This window comes from Pteronotus mesoamericanus, unplaced genomic scaffold (genome assembly GCF_021234165.1).
Source record: "Pteronotus mesoamericanus isolate MK-2021 breed Mesoamerican mustached bat unplaced genomic scaffold, CSHL_Meso_final contig_228, whole genome shotgun sequence".
NCBI classification, from domain to species: Eukaryota; Metazoa; Chordata; class Mammalia; order Chiroptera; family Mormoopidae; genus Pteronotus; species Pteronotus mesoamericanus.
Window position 1 is genome coordinate 659,411 of NW_026555095.1, and position 19,654 is coordinate 679,064.

Genomic DNA, 19,654 nt, shown 5'->3' on the forward strand with positions numbered 1-19,654 from the left:
AATTTCATGGTCAATTTTTTCAGTCACTCCTTTGTACACACCCTCATCTTCCTCACTCCTCTCTTGCTGGCTAACACTCAAACTTGGTTAAACCCAACTCTCCTCCTTCAGCCCTGCATTAAATGTTCAAGCCCTGTTTTTAATGCTATCTCTATAGGCATCCTTTAAATAGTTCTACTTTTACTATGGGTGCCTTATTTGGTGACCATTCAGCTGTTTTAGGTGTTCTGCTCTTGTCTAGCTACCCTCCACCAACTCAACTCGTCAGCCTATCCTGCACTCCTTCTGGGCACTTTTTCCAGATTATTTTCTCTTTCCAGCTTTCTGAGCTCTCCCTTGACTTCTGTTTGTTCTCTCTTACTTCTCTACTTGCCTACCACTTCCCCCAAACCTTGGAGGGAATAGCTTGATCAAAATAAAGTAGCAGTGGGTATGGCATGTAGTCTCAGGTTCCTGTCCTGCTGTGTGACCTTGGGCCAGTCATTGCACTTCTCTGGTTCTTAGTTTCTTCCATAAGCAGTAAGATACACTTGGTCAAATAAACCTGGAGATAATTTAACCCAGTCCTTAAAACAAACAAACATGATTCTGAAAATTTAATAAAGGAAAAATTTAGCAGTCTCACTACCCTACTTTCTTCACTATACCATTCTATGATGGACATGTCCATCACCACACTACGATAATGCCATTCATCTGATAAGTATTGTTATTGTTATTTTAATGCTGAAACTCTCCTTGGCTCATCCATGAGTTCTACCCAGGAACCATAATGGAAATCCAAACACTTACCGTGAATTTCTCATAGAGCTCGTAAGTCAGGAGGGGGTTGGGCAGCTCCCTAAAGTAGAGCTTGCAGAGTGAGCCCACGCAGTGGATGTCCTGGAGATACACTTCCCTTGTCAGATCTGGACATTGATCTGAGCCAAACTCTTGCCTGAAACAACACAGACAGAGACATAACAATCCCAGGAACCTGTGTTCCATGTCAGAAGCTGTTTGGCTGCTTAGGGGTAAAAAGACCCTAAACTGCTGATCTGACTACATATTGACCCTGATACAAAAAGACCTTCTATTTCACGCAAAAGGAAGCTATGGGAAAACTTCCACTTCAGGTCTGGATCCTCCCTGTGAAAGCAGCTGTAATTAGAAAGACATAATGTCCATTTACAAATGGATTTCTCACGGCATTATGTTCACAGTCCCAGTTACGAACAGTGGGAAATATGAAATCAGTTTGCCAAAGAAAAGCCTGTTGACATTCCACTTTTTCCAAAATGTTGTTCTAATGAAATCCTCTTTCTTGGAGGACAGACCAAAGCCAGGATGAATCAGACTGTTACCACTCATCTCCATATATTCATGCCAACAAACTTGTTTTATCTGAAGACTCAAACCTAATCAACGATCTCTTCGATGAAGCATGGAACCTTCTAGGCTGCCTGATAGTGACTACCACAGGATAGAAGACCTTACAAATCTCTTGTTAAACAACTTATAGTGGGGTGTTTGGAAATGTCATCAGATTCCAGGCCTTGTTTCTAATTAAAAAATATTTCCTAACAAGGTTACACGAATACCTGACTCAACTAATACATACTTGCAATTAAAAATGTTTTAAAAAAGTCAAATTTAAGTTTTAATACAGAAGAGAAGTTAGGCTTCATGAGAGTATCACTTGGTTAACCAAATAGTGACAAAGCCAATGGGACTCCCGGAGCCAGCATTTCAAAACAGCTTGCCCGTTCTCCTGGACTCTGGTTCTGCCCTTTTAATAGGGGTAGGGAAGCCCCTGATGCTGTCAGAACCGCCCCCCGAAAATTGAGTGGGGCCTAGAAAAGAAAACCAATGACCTCATAAATTCATAGCTATGTGTTTTTCTAAGAGGGCAGAACAAGAACAATTAAAAGCTTATTTGTTTATTTAGCCAAAAGTTTCCCTTGTAGAGACTAAGGTCAGTCCTTAAATGGAAAAAAAAAAAAAAAAAAAAAAGGGCCATCGCCCAAGTGTCCTTCCACAATGTCAACTACTGTGTAGTATATTTTAAAGCTAAGAGTAAACCATTAAAAAGTATTTGTTATTGAAAGTCTAAAAAATGCCACACTAGTTAATTAGTGAAATTATGTAAGCACATAGATCTGTTAAAATCCGTGGTTGCAATTAACTGGTTATTTTTTTTTAGAGCCATCACTTCTCCAGGAATAAAAGAGTTGTTTTATTCATTTAGTACAATTTACAACTGAGATTTGAAAAGGAGGGGCAGAAAACCAAATAGAAAAAAAGAAGACAAAAAAATGAATTACTCGCACAATCTATGAGCATATTTTGCTGTGTATAATGCACATTTTTTGCCCAAATTTTTGAGGGAAAAATAAGGATATGCATTATACATGGGTATAATAATTACATACCATGGATATAATAATGGGTATAATAATCCCGTGTATAATGTGTGTAAAATGTGGATGCAAATTATAGATGGCAAAATATGGTAAATTTTACATACTTACTTTGTAACAAGAATGTTTTTATTGTTTTAAAACTACATTTATAACTAAAAACATATAATAAATATAGAAAAACAACACCTAATAAAACACATTCTTTTTCATGTTAAAGTACATAACCTATTGTTTTAGTCACAAAGCAGTATATATATTATATAGTGCATATGTGCGTTGTACATTATATACACATGGTGGGGCAAAAGCAGATATATAGTTGTTAGTATACAAAACACAGAAATTATTCTTGTATTATTATTTATTGATTGTTGTCTTATTTTCTATACAAACTGTAAACCTACTTTTGTCCCAACCTGTATACTCTATATATAATATGTGTATACTCCCTTTATTTTATAAGTAATACATATAAAATATAAATACACATATCTGTAGGGTTTTTCTAAATCCTCACCTGAGGACATTTTTCATTGCTTTTTTTTTTTTAATAGAGAAAGAGAGAGGAAAGGTGAGAGACAAAAATATCTATTCGAGGGAAGAGCATTGATCGGTTGCCTCCATCACATGCCCAGACCAGGGATCAAACTCACAATTTAGGTATGTCTCCTGGCCTGAAGTTGAACCCACAGCCTTTTGGTTATGGGGTGACACTCCAACCAACTGACCACACCAGCGAGGGCACACATACCTGTGTTTTCTGTGAAATTATTGTACTGTAAATTCAATATGATGGCAGTTTATTCCAAAGAATTTGAGGATAAATTTTAGAATTGCTTAAGATAAATTAATAGAATTAAGAATCATTCCTCTATCAATAATTGTTAAAATACCAGCTTCAATTAGAGAAATGCCCATTCATGCAGACTTCTGAATTCTCCAGCAGATGAAATATCACAATGTTGAGTGTGTGCCAACAGAAAAACTCATATCCATCTCCAAGTTTTGAACACTATGTAATGGGATCTAACTGAGCTTTGGGTAAGCAAGTGAATTATAATAAATCATATTTCCCTAACTCGTAATTGAAATCATTTGAGTTCAATCAAATCCACCCAAGGAGGGTAAATCTAGTATAAGACGAAGAAACAGATTAAAAGCCCTCAGGAGATTTTGTTGGAAAGAATTAGATCAGACCAGAGAATTTCCTGATTAGATTAAGAGCAGGCATCTGAAAACATCAGCACTTGATCTTCTGCCCCTCCACCCTTCCCTCATTCCCCTCAGGTTTTTAATACCCCCAACACCTGTGAACAGAAACATGGACAGAGAAAGAATCACGAGAGAATTCTTTTGGGGGCTATTCTTTTAGCTTACCTTAGCCGTTGTATGTTTGAGGTGACTCCCGAAAGCCGATAAATTCCATCCACAATGCCATGAGTCTCTATAAATTCTGCACAGCTCTTCAATACATATGGAACTATGTAAAGGCAAAGAAAAAAGAATAAAGTATTAGATATAAGTCTGACTGTTCTTTAACAATATCCTTTTAAAAAACCCAGGTAGCTTCAAAGAGAAATAGGTGTGGAATGCATATGAGCTATAAGTGGAAACAATTACTTGTGAATGGTGGATGATGTTATTTTATATTATTAAAAAGCACAGGGTTGTTTTTTTTTTTTTTTTTTAAAGTTCAGAAAACGCCTGTATTTGAAGAATTGGGTTTTTTTAAATTTTTGAAAAATATGCAAACACTTAAATTTTGAAAGCAGCAGTGACCTTGGAAATTCCACAACTCAGTCTCCTCATTTCACTGGTTCTCCAACGTGGTTTCCTGACAAGCAGCATCAGCATCTCCTGGGAACTTGTTGGGAATGCAAAATCCAAGGCCCCACTCTAGACCCACTGAATCAGAAATTCCGCAGGTGGAGCTCAGCAATCTGTGTGTTAAAAAGCCTTCCATTCCTGACTGGTGTGGTTCAGTTCATCCCACAAACTGAAAGGTCACCTGTTCCTTTCTGGTCAGGGCACATGCCAGGGTTGCAGGCCTGGTCCCTGGTTGGGGGTAGTGCGAGAGGAGGCCAACTGATGTTTCTCTGTACATCCATGTTTCTCTCCCTCTTGTTCTCCCTCCCTTCACCTCTCTCTAAAAATAAAAAAATACAATCTTTAAGAAAACTTTTTTTAAAGCCTTCCAGGTGACTGTTGTGCAATAAAATTGGAGAACCATTGTTTATTCTACAAATGAAGAAACCAAGGTGTAGGTAAATTGACTTACCTCACTCAAGATTGCTATGTAAAAAAAACTGTGAAGGCAGACTGGAAGAATATCTGCCAGAATGTTAAAGGTGATTTAAGGTTAAAGTGGGTTTTCTTTTTAAGGTGAGAACCACCCTACCCCACCCACCACCACTACCGAATGTGGTCCATTCAATATAGTCATTTATGTGATTGAATGGATCACATAAAAGGGATCAACATGGCCTCTTGAATTCCTGCCACTCCAGACATTCAGTGCTTGTGTAGAAGAGTCTGGCTCTGCTGTTCTCTCCTTGGGTCACATAAGCTCAGTGACCCAGAATGGCAGCCATAAGCTTTCTGGATGGCATGGAGAAAATGGCAAGTCACTTGCCACTTTGGTCCTTGGACAGAGCCACCTGAGAGTGCTGTGGATAGTGGCTTGGTATAGAATTACCTCAGCTTCGGGCACTCAAGTTTTCAGGCATAGAAGTGGTATGGGAACTCCATGAACTAGTGTTTGAGATAGCACAGTGCTCACTTCCCCAAAACATATCCAATCCATTAATCCCTTGGATTAAACAAACACCAGCCCATTAATACTTAATGTACATGATTATGCCTGTGCACAGTTCCAAACCATACTGGACTTGTACATGAGTAGACAGCAGACGTTCAGACTCAACATTCTTCCTGGATTCGCCATCACAATACTTTCTAAACTGTTCCGCCGTTTCCTTCAACTACTAGCTATAATTTTAGGTACTTAGTAAAATTCTTTATAAAGTATTCTGCTCTCTGCAAGGCCATGCACCATCAGAACCATTTCCCTCTGGGGCACACGGTATGTTTTGACCCGTCTTTCAGGACTGGAGTGGGGCGGGGGTGGGGGGAGCTTCTTAGTTCCCCTAGGTGGGAAGAGGGCAAGGAGGGGACTTGGGATTGGCAATATTGAGGCCAGAGACCACAGAGGTGGATCCACTCCCTGTGAGTGATACAGGGTGGGAGCGGAGCGTCGTGGAGGAGGGGTTGTGAGAGTGGGCAGGGGTCCAGAGCCTCTGCTGCCTTCAACTGGAAGAATTATACTTTGATCTGTTTTATAAATAGGGCTCCTAGTCAGATTTGTGTTTCCTACCCTCATGCCAATAAATAAATAAGCAAGCAAGCAAGCAAGCAAATAAGTGCTTAAAAAAAGTTGGTTAAAAAAAAAAAAATCCCTGTTGTGCACAATAATGGCTGACTCCCATCACATCAAGCTATTGCTCTGGAACATGTCACATGTGGCCTATGGTTGAGAGCACAGGTTTGGGTGCCAAACTGGCTTTGCAACCTTGGCAAAATATGTAAGGATTCTGTTTCTCAGTTTCCACATCTGTAAAATGAGGATAACAGTGATGTTAACCTCATAGCTAGGATTAAAGTAATACCTATAAACAGCACAGACCCTGGCATATAATAAGCATTTTAAAGTGATAGTTATTATTTCTACTTGAAGCTTACTTGTGATGTTAATTTATAATTTGTGAGACACAAGCTTATGAGACCAGTTTGCCTTCCTCCATCCAATAGGCAATTGGGGTAAAGCTGACCAAATTCCTACCAGTCAACACTCATCTCTCCTCTTCAGAATGGCTTTTGTACCCTCCTTTGGTTAAATGTTTCTATTGGAAGGTAATTTTGCCTGTCTGAGATTTCCTTACTATGCATTTAGGTGAATCTTCCTAACACAAAGGCAGCGGAATCCAAAAGTGAATGGATTTTAAGTTAGCTGTCCTGGAGCTGTGCTTGGCCACAGTGTGCGTCTATGCTGGATTATATGGTTGTTGGGCCGCGCAGGGCACAAGTGGACTCCAGGGTTCTGAGTATTCCCAAGAAGGACTCAAGGAAAAAAGCCTCAGACTTGAAGGGCCTTTGTCAAGAACACTCCATGAAAGGGGTGGTGCAGCGTGACCAACCTGTACCAGCCTGTTCTCTAAGAGGGACCTCACACTCCCATAACTCTCTGCTGCAGCACCTCAACCTCTGTTTGTTTTAAAGGTGGGCAAAACACATTCCCGGATAGAGCCTGTGCCATACATTTACTCTGGCTTTGGTACAGAGGCCCTAGAACCTCTCATCCATGGCTCTGTTTAAACAGGGGGCAGTATTAAAACAGCTCAAGGCGAGAGGCCGGGTCACAGGCCCTGAGGAATGTTAGCTTTCCTGGATTCTTGCCTCAGGCCACGTTGGAAGGTTATAGGGATTCTCCGTCAGTAAATGGGACAGGATCCACTTAATCTGTTAAGTAATCGTGGAGCCGTAGAGCCCAGAGCACTGGTTCCCAGGTTGTGGCCCCCAGATCAGGTCCAGCAGCAGCAGCTGCCTCCAGCAACCACTAGACCACGTCCAGACCACAGCTTCTCTTCTTCGATGAGCATACAAATTACTAGGATCTTGTTAACATGCAAATTCCAATGCTGGGTGGGGGATGTAAAAAATTTGCATTTTTAACAAATTCCCAGGTGATTAGGGACACTGCCAATCTGCAGCCCACACTCAGGGTAGCAGGGTGCAAGGGTAATACTGGTGGGAGGTGTTACAGGAGCTACTAAGATTTTAGTAAAGTCTCAGAATTCTTTTGACATTGTCCCTGGGGTCCAATTCAACTGGAGACACCCATGATTGTGGACAGGGTAGGAGCCTGATACAAAATAGCTAAGTAGTTAGAGCTGGAAAGAAAGCTTCCATTGTCAATTAGGCATGAGAGTGACGCTGGGGTTGGAGTCACAGAGCTGGTTCAGTGGGATTTATCATGGACCCAACGAACTTGGTCTCCTCCTACAGAGGTACACACAGTCGCTTATTATAATATTATAACTTCTTTGAATTGTTTCACTGATGGTTCTCTGAGTTCCTTTTTTGTTTTGTTTTTGTTTTTCCTGGATCAGCAATCTTAAACGTCACATTTTCATCTGAGTACAAAATAAATGTTGAGGTGGTTTCTGATGGAAAAGACAACCTTGTCTTTGATTTACGCTCTACTGTTTATAAACATTTTAAAGTCCTCTGTCTCATGTCATCCAACGTGGTACAACTAAAAGATATTTTATTCTTATAAGTACTATTTATACTTAGAAATACTATGAGATCAATTCCTAATCCCTTCAAGGGTTTAGCGCAGAAAAAGCCCGCAGTCAAATCATTTCTCTGAGCACCCCCAGCAGTAATGTCTGCCAATCTGCTCCAGTTCTCTGCGTGGCCGGGACCTGATCAGATCTGGAGACAGACTGGAACAAGCACTACTTTATTTAGTTGGTTATGTGGTCATGACAGTCGAATTCTTTCATTGTGCAAATTACATTTGTGTTGTACGGAAATATGGCACTCTTCTCTCCCCATTCTGGACTTTTGTGAAGGTCTCATACTGGTTAGATTTCAGCCCCGCCCCTGGGTCCTGCATTCCTAGTCTTCAAAGTAATGTCTGGTGGTGTAGACACACAATGGAATATGATTTGAAATAAAGAGGCATGATATAAATTTTGGGTGATAGGAACCACAGTACAAAAAAAGTACACAGAATATGATTCTATTGAGATAAAACTCTAGAAAATACAAATTAATTTATAATGGGACAAAGCAGAGGAGAAGCAGGAGGTAGGAACTGTGAAGGGGCCGAGGACACCTTTGAGTGTAATGGATACGCTCATCATCTTGAATGAGGCGACAGAAAGGACCGAGGGCCACCAGTAGGTGAAGAATTGGTACTTGTGGGGAGATGAGCTGCTGCACAGAAACCCCCAAGAATCTGGTGCTGTGCACAGGGGAGAGGGGAAGAGTTAAGAAGCTTTGCTGTGCTGTGAATAACCACTGTATGGCATTTTTTCCAAGAGATGTAGTACAGATTTCAGTTACTTCTCCATTATTCTTGATTTTCGGCAGAGAACTTCCTGGCTTACCCCAGGGAATCTAAGTGATATCACAGCGGCTCCCATAATTTCTCTCCCCCTCTGCTAGTCCCTGCTCTTTGTATCTGTCCCATCCTTCCTCTGTCCTGCTATCCCAGCTCTTTTGCCCCATGCTCCTCCCTGGCCTCAGTGAGTCTTGGTGTGCCTAGAGGTCACTGTCCCCCTCAATTTTTCCTCTGATTCTTCTCTCTGTTTTAACTTGTTTCTATTTTCTTCCTCCTGGCCTAATGCAGAATTAAAGAAAAGTTTGAAAGTTTATGGTATTTATTTTAAAAGTATAATGTTCTCTGCTTTGTTAAAAAAGCTAATCAACTGCTTTTTAATTTTCCAAGGGAAACAATTTTTAAATATGTTCAAGCTCTGGCTGTCTTTCATGGAGAAAATTTTCTTTTTTTAAATCTTTAAAGAAATCGAGATATAATTCAAAGGCTATAAACTTCAGCCTTTTAAAGTATACAATTAAGTGGTTTTTAGTATACATATTTACAGAGTTAAGCAACCATCTCATTTCAGAACATTTTCATTACCCTAATTACAGAACATTTTTATATGAACAAGACTATTCATTGTAGCAATTTTTGTAACAGCGCAAGATTGCCCACCAATAGGAAGCTGCTTATATAAATAATGGAGCATCCACATAGTGGAACACTATATGATCATTAAAAAGAATGAGGAAACTTTTCTGAACTGATAAAGCATGGTCTCCAAGACACATTATTAAGCAAAAGAACAAGGTGAAGACCAATATAATGCTCTGTTGGCATCTTAAAAAAAAAAAGAGAGAATAAAGGATTATATAAACAACTCACTTGCATATGTGTTAAATATCTGTGGAAGGATATAACTTTAGTTTTATCCCTGCAGAAAGGGATAACTTTAGTTGCCTACAGGAAAAGGAACCGGGAGGCTGGGGCCAGGGTCACGAGTAAGAGGGAGATTATATTCTCATTGTATATTCTTTTTACTTTTGAATTTTGAACAATAAGAACATGTTACATTTTCTAAAAGCTTTTCATAAAATCTTCAATTCAACAAATCTTTATTGCAAGCCTCCTCTTACCCAGTAAGAGGCGCAAGGTGTTGCCTGTACCTATGTCGTCTCCATTAGTAACTTATGAGATCCTTGGGGACATTGAGGACAGATCTGTACCTCATTTATCTAGAATAGCCTTTCAGACGTAAGCACTTGAAGTGTGTTGCTGAACAGGAGATTGGTCATTTTTCTCCAGATGGGTTTTCATTGTTATCTGGGTCCCTCAAAGAAGAAAACACTTAATTGTCAGGTACTGTATTAGGTTCTTTATTTTTTTCCCCTTTTAACAGTATTCTCCATTCCATAATCATGAAAAATTTAGGAAACAAGTAAAATTCTCCATTTTGAAAATGTGAAAGTTGATTCTCAGAGATGTTAGGTAAGTTGCCCAACATTACACATTAAGTGCCAGAGTTGGGATCCAAACCCAGTTTGCCTGACTCCAAAGCCCATGTTTTTTTTTCACGGTACTGCAATTGAAGAACAATAGAAAAAGTGCCAACCTACAGCTACCTGACTCAAACCCTCTCCATCAGGAGGGCAGGTCCCATGAGTTGGTGGCCAAATATGGAGATACCATTTGAGGAGAACCAACTGTTGCCTGGCCTGTGACTGCTCAAATACCTGCAATCCCACCATCACAGGCTCTACGTTGGGGCGGTGACAGCTTTTAAGTGCTCAGCACCTAGTGGTTAATATCTATTTTCAAATTCCTTTTTAAAAAGATACAAAAGCAACATATGTTGATTAAAAAATGAAAAATACTTCCTGTTTTCAAACTATACTAGGAAGCTATAATAATCAAAACAGCATGGTACTGGCATAAAAACAGACAAATAGAACAATGGAACAGGATTGAGAGCCTAGAAATAAACCCATAATATACAATCAACTAATATTTGACAAGATAGTCAAGAAAACTCAATGGAGAAAAAGCAGTCTCTTCAATAAAGAGTGCTCAAAAAACTGGATATTCATATGTAAGAGAAAGACACTAGACCTCTATCTTACATTACTCATAAAAATTAACTCAAAATGGATTAAAGATTTAAACAGAAAACCTGAAACTGTGAAACTCCTAAAAGAAAACCTGGGGGAAAAGCTCTTGGACATGGGTCTTGGTAATGACAGTTGCTTATGACACCTAAAGCACAAGCAGCAAAATAAAAAATAAACAAGTGGGACTATATCAATCTAAAAAAGCTTCTGCATAGCAAAAGAAAAAATTAACAAAGTGAAAAGACTACCTATAGAATGGGAAAAAATACGCAAATCATGTATCTGGTAAGAGGCTGATATCCAAAATACTTAAAGAATGCATACAACACAATAGCAGAAAAACAAATAATCCAATTTAAAAATAGACAGAAAAGAAATAGGAAAGGCCGACAGATACATGAAAAGCTGCTCACAGTATAGTTGTTTGGGAGATCAAAGCCATATTACCTCAGGCCTGTTAGAATGGCCATGATCCAAAAGACAAGAGACAACAGTTGCTGGAGTGGATGTGGAGAAAAGGAAACTCTCAGTGCACTGCTGGTGAGATTGTAAACTGGTGCAGCCCCTATGGAAAATGGTATGGCAGATCCTCAAAAGTTAAAAATAGAACTACCATATAATCCAGCAATTCCACTTCTGGGAATATATCCAAAGGAAATAAAAACAGTAACTCAAAAAGATATCTGCATGGATCCCCTTGCCCCACTCCTGCCCTGTTCATAGCAACATTTTTACAACAGCCGAACCTGGAAACAACCTAAGTGTCCATTGACAGGTGGATGGATAAAGAAGGGGTACATGCATATACCGCTAAAAAATAAGAACATTCTGCCATTTGTGACACCATGGATGGACCTTGATATCATTATGCTAAATAAGCTAAGCCAGACAAAGACAAATATCATAAGATCTCACATATATGTGGAATCTCAAAAAACAAACAAACAAAAAACCCAAACTCAAACAAAAAGAGATCAGACTTCTGGTTTTGTGGTTACCAGAGGAAGGGGGAACAGAAGAGGGAACTGCAGAAAGGTAAGCAAAAGGTACAAGTTCCACTTACAAGATAAATAAGCACTAGGGATATAATGCACAGCATGATAACTACAGTTCACACCGCTGTATGATATATATGAAAATTATTAATTCTATGAGTTCTCATCACAAGGGAAAAAGACTTTTATTATTTTGTTTTCTCTTTTTATAGTATCTATATAAGATGATAGATGCTAACTAAAATTATTGTGGTAATCATTTAAAACATGTCTAAGTCAAACCATTATTCTGTATACCTTAAACTTACACAGTGATGTGTGTTAATTATATTTGAATAAAACTAAAACACTTTTTTAAAAGATTAAAAAATAAAAGATACACAAATATAGAGTACAGACTGACTGTCTGTTTTACTCTACCCTTTCCAATATCTTAAATGATAAAAAAATGACACCCAGTGAAATGTTAATAGTAGTTACGTCTAGGTGGTAGAAAATAAATGACTTTTGCTTTTCTAATTTTTTTATAATGAAAATGTAGAACAAATAATTTTTTAAAGAAAGATACAGGTTTTTGAAAAACGAGTTTCATTAAAGAAGCTGGAGGGCTTTCTGAAGTCAGTGAGGCAATTTCTAAATGTTTGTTGAGGTCCTTCCCAATGACCTTGTTGAGGTAATTACTCCTTGTTAAATACAGGTATTTGCCTAACCTGCTGGCCTGGTGTGGCCAAGAACTACCCCGCTTTGCTGCTGGGCAAGGCTCCTGATGGTAGATTACATCCTGGAATCCCCTCCCCTCCTCAATTCCAGGGTCTCAGATGCCAGGTCCATCAGCTGTTTCCTGTAGAAGTGGCCAGGTTCCCCTTCTTGTCCATACCCTGAATTAGATGGGTCCTTAGGTCTCGGCTTTCAATACCTGTACTTCTTCCCAATGACAGAAGATTCTCCTTCTACCGAAGCAGATGTATTGAGGAACTACCTAGCCCAAGGGACAAAAGGAGGAATAAGATCTTTGCCCTCAAAAAGCCAAGAAGGGAATGGACAATAATTGTGCACCTGCTGTGTGCCAATCCCCGAGTGCTACACTGTCATCCATGAATTGTACCTCATGAGATGCTTACAACTACCTTATGAGGGAAGAATTATCCCTTCCCTATAAAGGAGGAAACTGAGGCTCAGTGGTATTAAGTAACTTGGCTAGTATGAAAATATCAAGCAAAATACTTAAAGGGCCCTAGAGAAGCACTAAAAATGTGATAGAAGTTCTTCTAAAAAGATTACACATGGTGGGGAAAGTCAGGCAAGGCTTTTAGATGTTGAACAAGAACAAGGAAATGGTGTGTGTTTATTGAGAACCATCTGTACAGGGGGACTGTGGTAGAAAGTGCTGAGACAGGACCCTTATCCTGAGGGGCTCACAACATTGTGAGATATAAGTGGGGGGAAAAAGGACAAATCAAAGCGATGCAGTAAGAACTCTGACAAGGATTCATAGGGTGATTTGAAATGCTATGGTGTGATATGATAAGACCCAGTGAAGTGCAATACATTCTATAATACATGCAGAACTCTTGGTTAAGCACGTGGGAAATAATAAAGCACTTAGTAAATATCACCCAATTTCTGGTGGGGATGAAACAGGGGATGGTATAAACAAGAGAGCAAGCAAGAAATAATGTGGTGAATTTTAGGAATGCTGACTAGACCAGTTTAGGGGAAGAGAAGCATTTGATTAGGTAAACTGGGGGAGTCTTTAGTGGTGGCCTAGGAAGATTTCGTTTTATCTTGATCTCTACTGCCAGACAAATCTTTCCCAAACTGCCTTGATGATAAAGCTCTCCTACTCCAAAACATTCAGTGGCTCCCCACTGCCTGTAGAATAAAGTCTAATCCAGGCAGCTCTAGGACTAGACCTTCAGCTGCCTCATCAGGGATAACCCTGGAATTCTTCCCTTTAATGAAATAGTCCTTTGAGAAAGGTGGGTAGAGGAGACGGGGTAATATGAGGGCAAAGACTTACCATAAACATATCACTCCAAAAAGAAAAAATAAGGTACCCCTTTAGGGTCAGTGGAGAGGATTTCTTATGCTTTGTCAAGGATGAAAAGGAGGTGAGAAGCCTCACTCTTTTCTGGCTGTTGCCTGAAACTTCTTTAAGAAAGGTAGTGTCTTTCTGACTCCAAAATAAGAGGCTAGTTCGGGGTGGAAATATGTTGGGACCACACATCACCAGTGAGCTAATGAGCAAGTGGAAACAGCCCAGGAGGGACTGTCACAGGCGCTTCTGGGAGGGAGGGGATTGTGGCCTCGAGGAAGGGTGGTGCGGAGTAGAGAAAAAGGGTGGGGTGTGATGAAACCTCACACTTGGAAAACAAACCTCCCAGGAGCCCCCATGAGACCTTGGGCTTAGAGCTGGCCCTGTTCACCTCGTACATGGGAACGATGCAGAAGGATTTTGTCCTGTTGCTATAGATGTAGGCTGCTAGGCTTTGCATAATGTGTAAACTTTTTTTTTCCCCTACTGTCTGACTTTGTTCTCCAGGGATTTGTGGGGCTGGCATCACTCACCCATGAGGCTGCTCATGGGTGACGGAAAGATCCTTCAGTCATCCCCAGCATACTCCCAGGCCCATTTTGGGAGCAGCAATATCCTTTTCATTGCCAATAAATCATTTAAATCCTCAATTTAACTGTATGAAGACCACAGTCAGCTTGAACCATCAGATCAAGACTTTATTTCCTGGACAGCAGCCCCTCTCTTTCTCACCACCTGCTCCTTGGGATGGCACAGGTGGAGGCCTTTCCTCGGTGATGGAGTCCTCACCGGTGATGGCCACGTATGCCTCCCGAGAGAGTTCTGCAGCAGCAGGCACCGGGGCTGAGTGGGTTAATGAGAGTCTAACAAGGAAAATAAACCTGCTTCTTGAATAATATGCTTCACTAACATCAGTCATCTTAAGAATGAAGATAATGTAAGTTTTTCCCTTGTTTGAGGTATCCAGGCCATCTACATTTCTTTTTTTTTTTTTTTGGCATGCCTAGTGGTGATCATGGGATGCACTAACCAAATGCTTTGTGATGTTCCATGCTTAACAACCATTACTTCATTTAATTCTCACAACCCTGATGTGTAGGAATCACTATTCCTATTTTGTAGATGGAAAACTAAGATTCGGTGTAGTTGGACGACTCGTTCATGACCAAGCAGCTAATGGCAAAGCATGGGTACAATTAGGAGTTTGAATCTCAAGTTCATGCACTTCCCAGTACACTTTATAAGCAAAACCTCCACACTCGGGAAACAGGCACATACCAGGCCTGGGGAAGACCAGAAAGCAGAAGAATGCAGAGGCAATTTCATGTCTAAGAGCAACCTGATGAGGGAAAAGGACTTAAGACAAAAAAATTAAGCAACCTGGGTTCTGGTCCTAACCTCCAAGGTACTACATTTCAGCCCTTGGAGGAGAGTAACTGTTCTCTTCATGTTGCCCCAGGCATCTCACAGGCAGAGGAGCTCTGTAAATATCAGTTAAAGCAACAAGAACCACCTGTGTGTCCTCCACTAAACACCAGCCCACTCCCAGCCTCAGAGTTCTCTCTGTCCTGGGAGCAGGTTCTGGGTCTAGATGATTGCTAAGGTTCCTTCAGATCTAACATCCAATGACCTGTAGACCTCCTAGGTGAAACTGGGGAAGAGGAACTGGGCTAAAAATTTGGAGAGCAGATCTGACTTCTTGAATGTTCAGGTCCTCAGCCCTACTGGTTCTGGTTTATATCTAGGTTTTCTAGAGCAAAACATTAGCATTATTTTTTTGTTTGTTAGTTTTGTTTTTCTCACTCGGACTGTTAATGACTCCTCGACTTGCTCCACCCATCGGAATGGAAATTTGTGTTCAATAAATGTAAGTGTTAACTTCAGAAAGTTCATACGTATCATTTGGTATAGGTGGACTCTGGTTAACCCCAATTCTATTTTTATCATTATGGACGCTGGAGTCCTCAAGGGACGTAGCTTTAAATGGTGCTGAGTTCACCTGAAGTTCCCCGACTGATGTGTCTGTGCCGAAAGAGCAAGAACTACCTCCTCTTGCTTATTGTACCTTTGGTTTCCCAGGAGGCTCAGCTTCCTAAAGGCGTTATGGGTTCTTTTTTTTTTTTTTTTGGTCTTAATCAATTTTGCTGATGAAAGATGAGGAGCATTTAGAAAAAACAACCATTGGTGGCCCACGAGGTCTATGTGAAGAAGGGCCAGGTAGCGCTTATCAGCTCCTCCCGGCAACCCCCCTCCCAGCATCCTTTCATTTCCTGCCCAATATTCCTGAGCCACAGGCAGCCATTGTTTCCAGACCGCTTTGCTTGGAAGCCTGGGTACCGTGGCCTCCCAGAGCTTCCTGTTGTTACAAGGCCTCTCTTTCCTGCTGAAAACAACGGCACTTCCCTGCTGTATGTAACCCTTTTGGGGCAACTCATTTCTTCCATGAGTTGGTTCAGTACTTGCAAATACTGGGTGCTCATTAACCTGGTTTTATTTATCTTTTTTTTCTAATTATACAAGTACTGCAAATGGAAATTTTTATTTTTTTATTTTTTTGAAGATTTATTTGTTTATTTTTAGAGAAGGGAACGGAGGGAGAGAGGGAGAAAAGTATCTGCGTGGTTGCATCTTGCGCACCCCCTACTGGGGTCCTGGCCTGCAACCCAGGCATGTGCCCTACACTGGGAATTGAACCAGTGACACTGCAAGTAGAAATTTTTTAAATACAGGTGAGCAAAAGGAAAAAAAACATCACCAATTCTCATCCTTCTGTTGGCACTTGAGACGTCTTTGGTGTTCATGCATTACACCTGTGCATCTACATCCACAGAATTCAGCAATGGGACCCAGGGCTTAGGGAGACGACCATATCCATGGTTGGAATGGAGGCAGGTAGGCCTGTCTGGAGACCAGCCTTCTGCAGGTCCTCTGACATTGGAGGTTAACAAAGGCTCTCAAGAGATTAAGTGCAGACCCCAGGAGATTTCCCTGTAAATTCTGGGGCTACCCTAGGAGAAACTCTGAACGTGACCCTCTTTAAAAATTTGTTGAAAGAATTTGGGAGGGGCTCATTGAGGAATCAAACATGAAGGAGTTGGGAAGGTGGCAGAGCAGTGACATTGTTGGGACTTTTAGGACTAGGAGTCTCCTCAGTTGGCCTCCCTGATGGCTGCCAAATGGCCTTTCAAAAAATGCAGACATAATTATGTTTGTCTCCAGTGAAGACCATGGTCCACAGCAGAGCAGGCTGGGTTCTCTGTGACCCTCCCTCAACACTACTTCTGTAGTCCCGTCACCCTCCTCAGTTCCCTGAAGACGGCCCCTCCCGCCTTCGCACGCTCTCTCTTTGACTGAAATGTCCTCCCCCCACCCTGCTCCTCTGTCTTTCAGAGTCCAGCAGAGAGAAGTCCTCTCTACAGCCCTTCCTGTAACCTCAAACAGGATAGATTGTCAAAAAACAGGACACAATGCTCTGTTCTGTTGTTGAGAATTCCGGACACTATTTTATGATGCAAATTAATAAGATATCCTAATTCTCATGAGTTTCTGTCGTGTGGCCCCAGGGAATGTAGTTGTCGGATATGATGTAGTGTATTTTGGGGACTAACACTCCCTCCACCCACAAGGGATGATAATATTCAAGCTATTATCCTGAGGTTTTGCAGCTCAAAAATTACCTAGTTTTCTCTGAAATGTCTCCTACAAAGAACAGCATTCATTCACAGGCAGCCATCACAATTACTGGAACCTGCTCAATCCTCATCTCGCACACAGTGCTGTCTTTAGAAGTAATTTTCAGCAGATACATTTAGGACTATGACTCAGTGATAGAGATGGCACAAAGGATTGTGGTCAAATTCCTGAGCACCTCCTTAGAGGAGGAGGAAGTCATAAATACTATATAAAGGATGTAGACAACTAGTAAAGAACATGCTTGTTTAACACTCAGACACACTTAGTTTTAGAGTTAGAGGATATAATATCTAACAGATCTCTTTAATTTCTAACTTATATTCCCCTCGCCCTTTCCTAAACAGCTTCGGAATTGGAGTTTTCTGCTGTTTGCAATAGAAAATGTCAGTAGTCATATGATGCCAGTTGGGTGCTAGAAATATCAGGGGGAACACTCTGTAAAGCATATAAGATTGTGTAACAACTATGCTGTATTCCTGAAACTAATACAAAATAATATGGAATGTAAACTGTAATTGAAATCTAAAAAAATTTTTTAAAAAAAGAAAAGAAAATGTCAGCAGACCTGATTCAAGGGTAGGGCAGGAATGGGTGCATTTTTTTTAAATCCTCACCCGAGTATATGTTTTTATTTATTAGAGAGAGAGAGAGGAAGGGGGGAGGAGAGAGAAAGACATCGATGTGAGAGAGAAACACCAATTGGTTGCCTCCAGTATGCACCTTGACTGGGGATGGAACCAGTAACCTAGGTATGTGTCCTGTCCTGACTGGGAATCAAACCCGCAACCTTCTGGTGCACAGCACAACGCTCCAACCAACCAAGCCACCCAGCCAGGGCAGGAATGGGCAGCTTTTAAATGGTAAGGCTCTGGTTCTCATCTCTTTTCTTGGGTACATGGAAGAGGGTCTGGGATGCCTCTGGGGGGGCTCTGGATACCAGAGAACAACAGTCCATCCTGTGAGCAACAGTCTAGATGAGGCTCCGAATGAAGAATATCTACTCAAGCTTACACATAAGGAGGCCACTGCAAAATTTCCATGAAGGAAATGATGGCAAGAAATTAGTATTTTCAAAGGTCTTCCAGGATCAATTATAGTTAGGAGAAATTAGGGGCAGAAAGACCTTCTGGAAAAAATCCAGGCACTGTGTGATTCACCTCCAGTCACTTCTTCTGGGAAGCCATCCCTCGTCCCCAAAAGGAGGGAGTACTTGTTACATAGTTCCAGAGCAACCAGTACATAATTCATATTTAACTGAGTGGTTTTTGTTTTTGTGTTTTAAAACATCTACTTTTTTTCTATTTCGTAAACTCCATGTGGAGCTACGTCTACCCTACTCAACTTACAAGACATCACCCATGACCTTAGTTTGCAGTCCCATCACTCTCCTGCGCTTCAAACAACACGTGGAACAAATGTGTCCACACATGGACACACATGGGAGAGGAAAGGCTGGGCCAGATGTGTGCGCGTCATCTGGACCCCAAGTATGGCGTGGCAAGATGATGTTGTCTTAGCAAGAACCAGATTAGACGAAAGTACACCTTTGTCCCCAGGGCTTTTTCCCTTCCCAATTTTATATGTATTTTCTCCTTCCTAGCCACCTCATTCTCACCCCCAAACTTCTACTCCATACTCTATTCCTAGTTTCCACTGTTTGGTCAACAAGAATTCTGGAATTTTGGAATGTCAGAGTTGGAAGGGACCTTCAGATCACCTGTTAAGTCTGCTTAATTCAGCACCAAGAAATTGAAGCTGCAGGAAGTTCAGGGACTTAACCAAGGTCACCAGCTCCACAGTGGTAAAGCCCTGGAGTTGGAGGAAGACTGAAGAAAGGGGACAGGCATGTTGCAATTGATTAGCATTTCTTTTCTTCCCAGTTTTGAAGATCACAGTTTAAGTGCCTGCTAGGCCTCTCTCTGCCCCAGACTAACAGACACTTTGATGTCAGAAGTAATGTAGAGTATTTAAATTTAGGTACACCCTTAGCAGTCAAATTGAATCAAGTATGTTTATTAGATCTCCACATGTAAAACACTGTGCCAGACTTTAGGGCTTCAAAAAAGGATCTTACACTTACAAGATATTGCCCATGACCTCAGCTTACAGTCTTGTTAGTTCAATTACATGCAGTTAAACTGTGGGTCGAACAAAAATGTCAGGAAGAGCCCTTTCTTGTTCATTCTACAGCTGTCAGGCAGGAGTCAACTGGGTTTAATGACATCTTTCTGGAGAGAGAGGAATGGGACTGAGCTGCCAGAGGCTGTCCCTCCACCTCTACAAATTTGCTTTCTCTTCTTAAAAAGTGGGTA

The 19,654-nt window shown here is 40.9% G+C and overlaps 1 protein-coding gene across 1 annotated transcript in view; it reads right to left on the reverse strand.

The window, feature by feature from the left end:
* The window catches only part of ARHGAP31 (Rho GTPase activating protein 31), a 106,765-nt gene that overhangs the window by 44,013 nt on the left and 43,098 nt on the right, over nt 1-19,654 (reverse strand). The window contains exons 2-3 of the mRNA XM_054572322.1: nt 3,780-3,882; nt 793-937 (exon numbers count right to left, since the gene is read on the reverse strand). Coding sequence (XP_054428297.1) covers nt 793-937; nt 3,780-3,882 — 248 coding nt within the window. The remainder of the gene's footprint in view (nt 1-792; nt 938-3,779; nt 3,883-19,654) is intronic.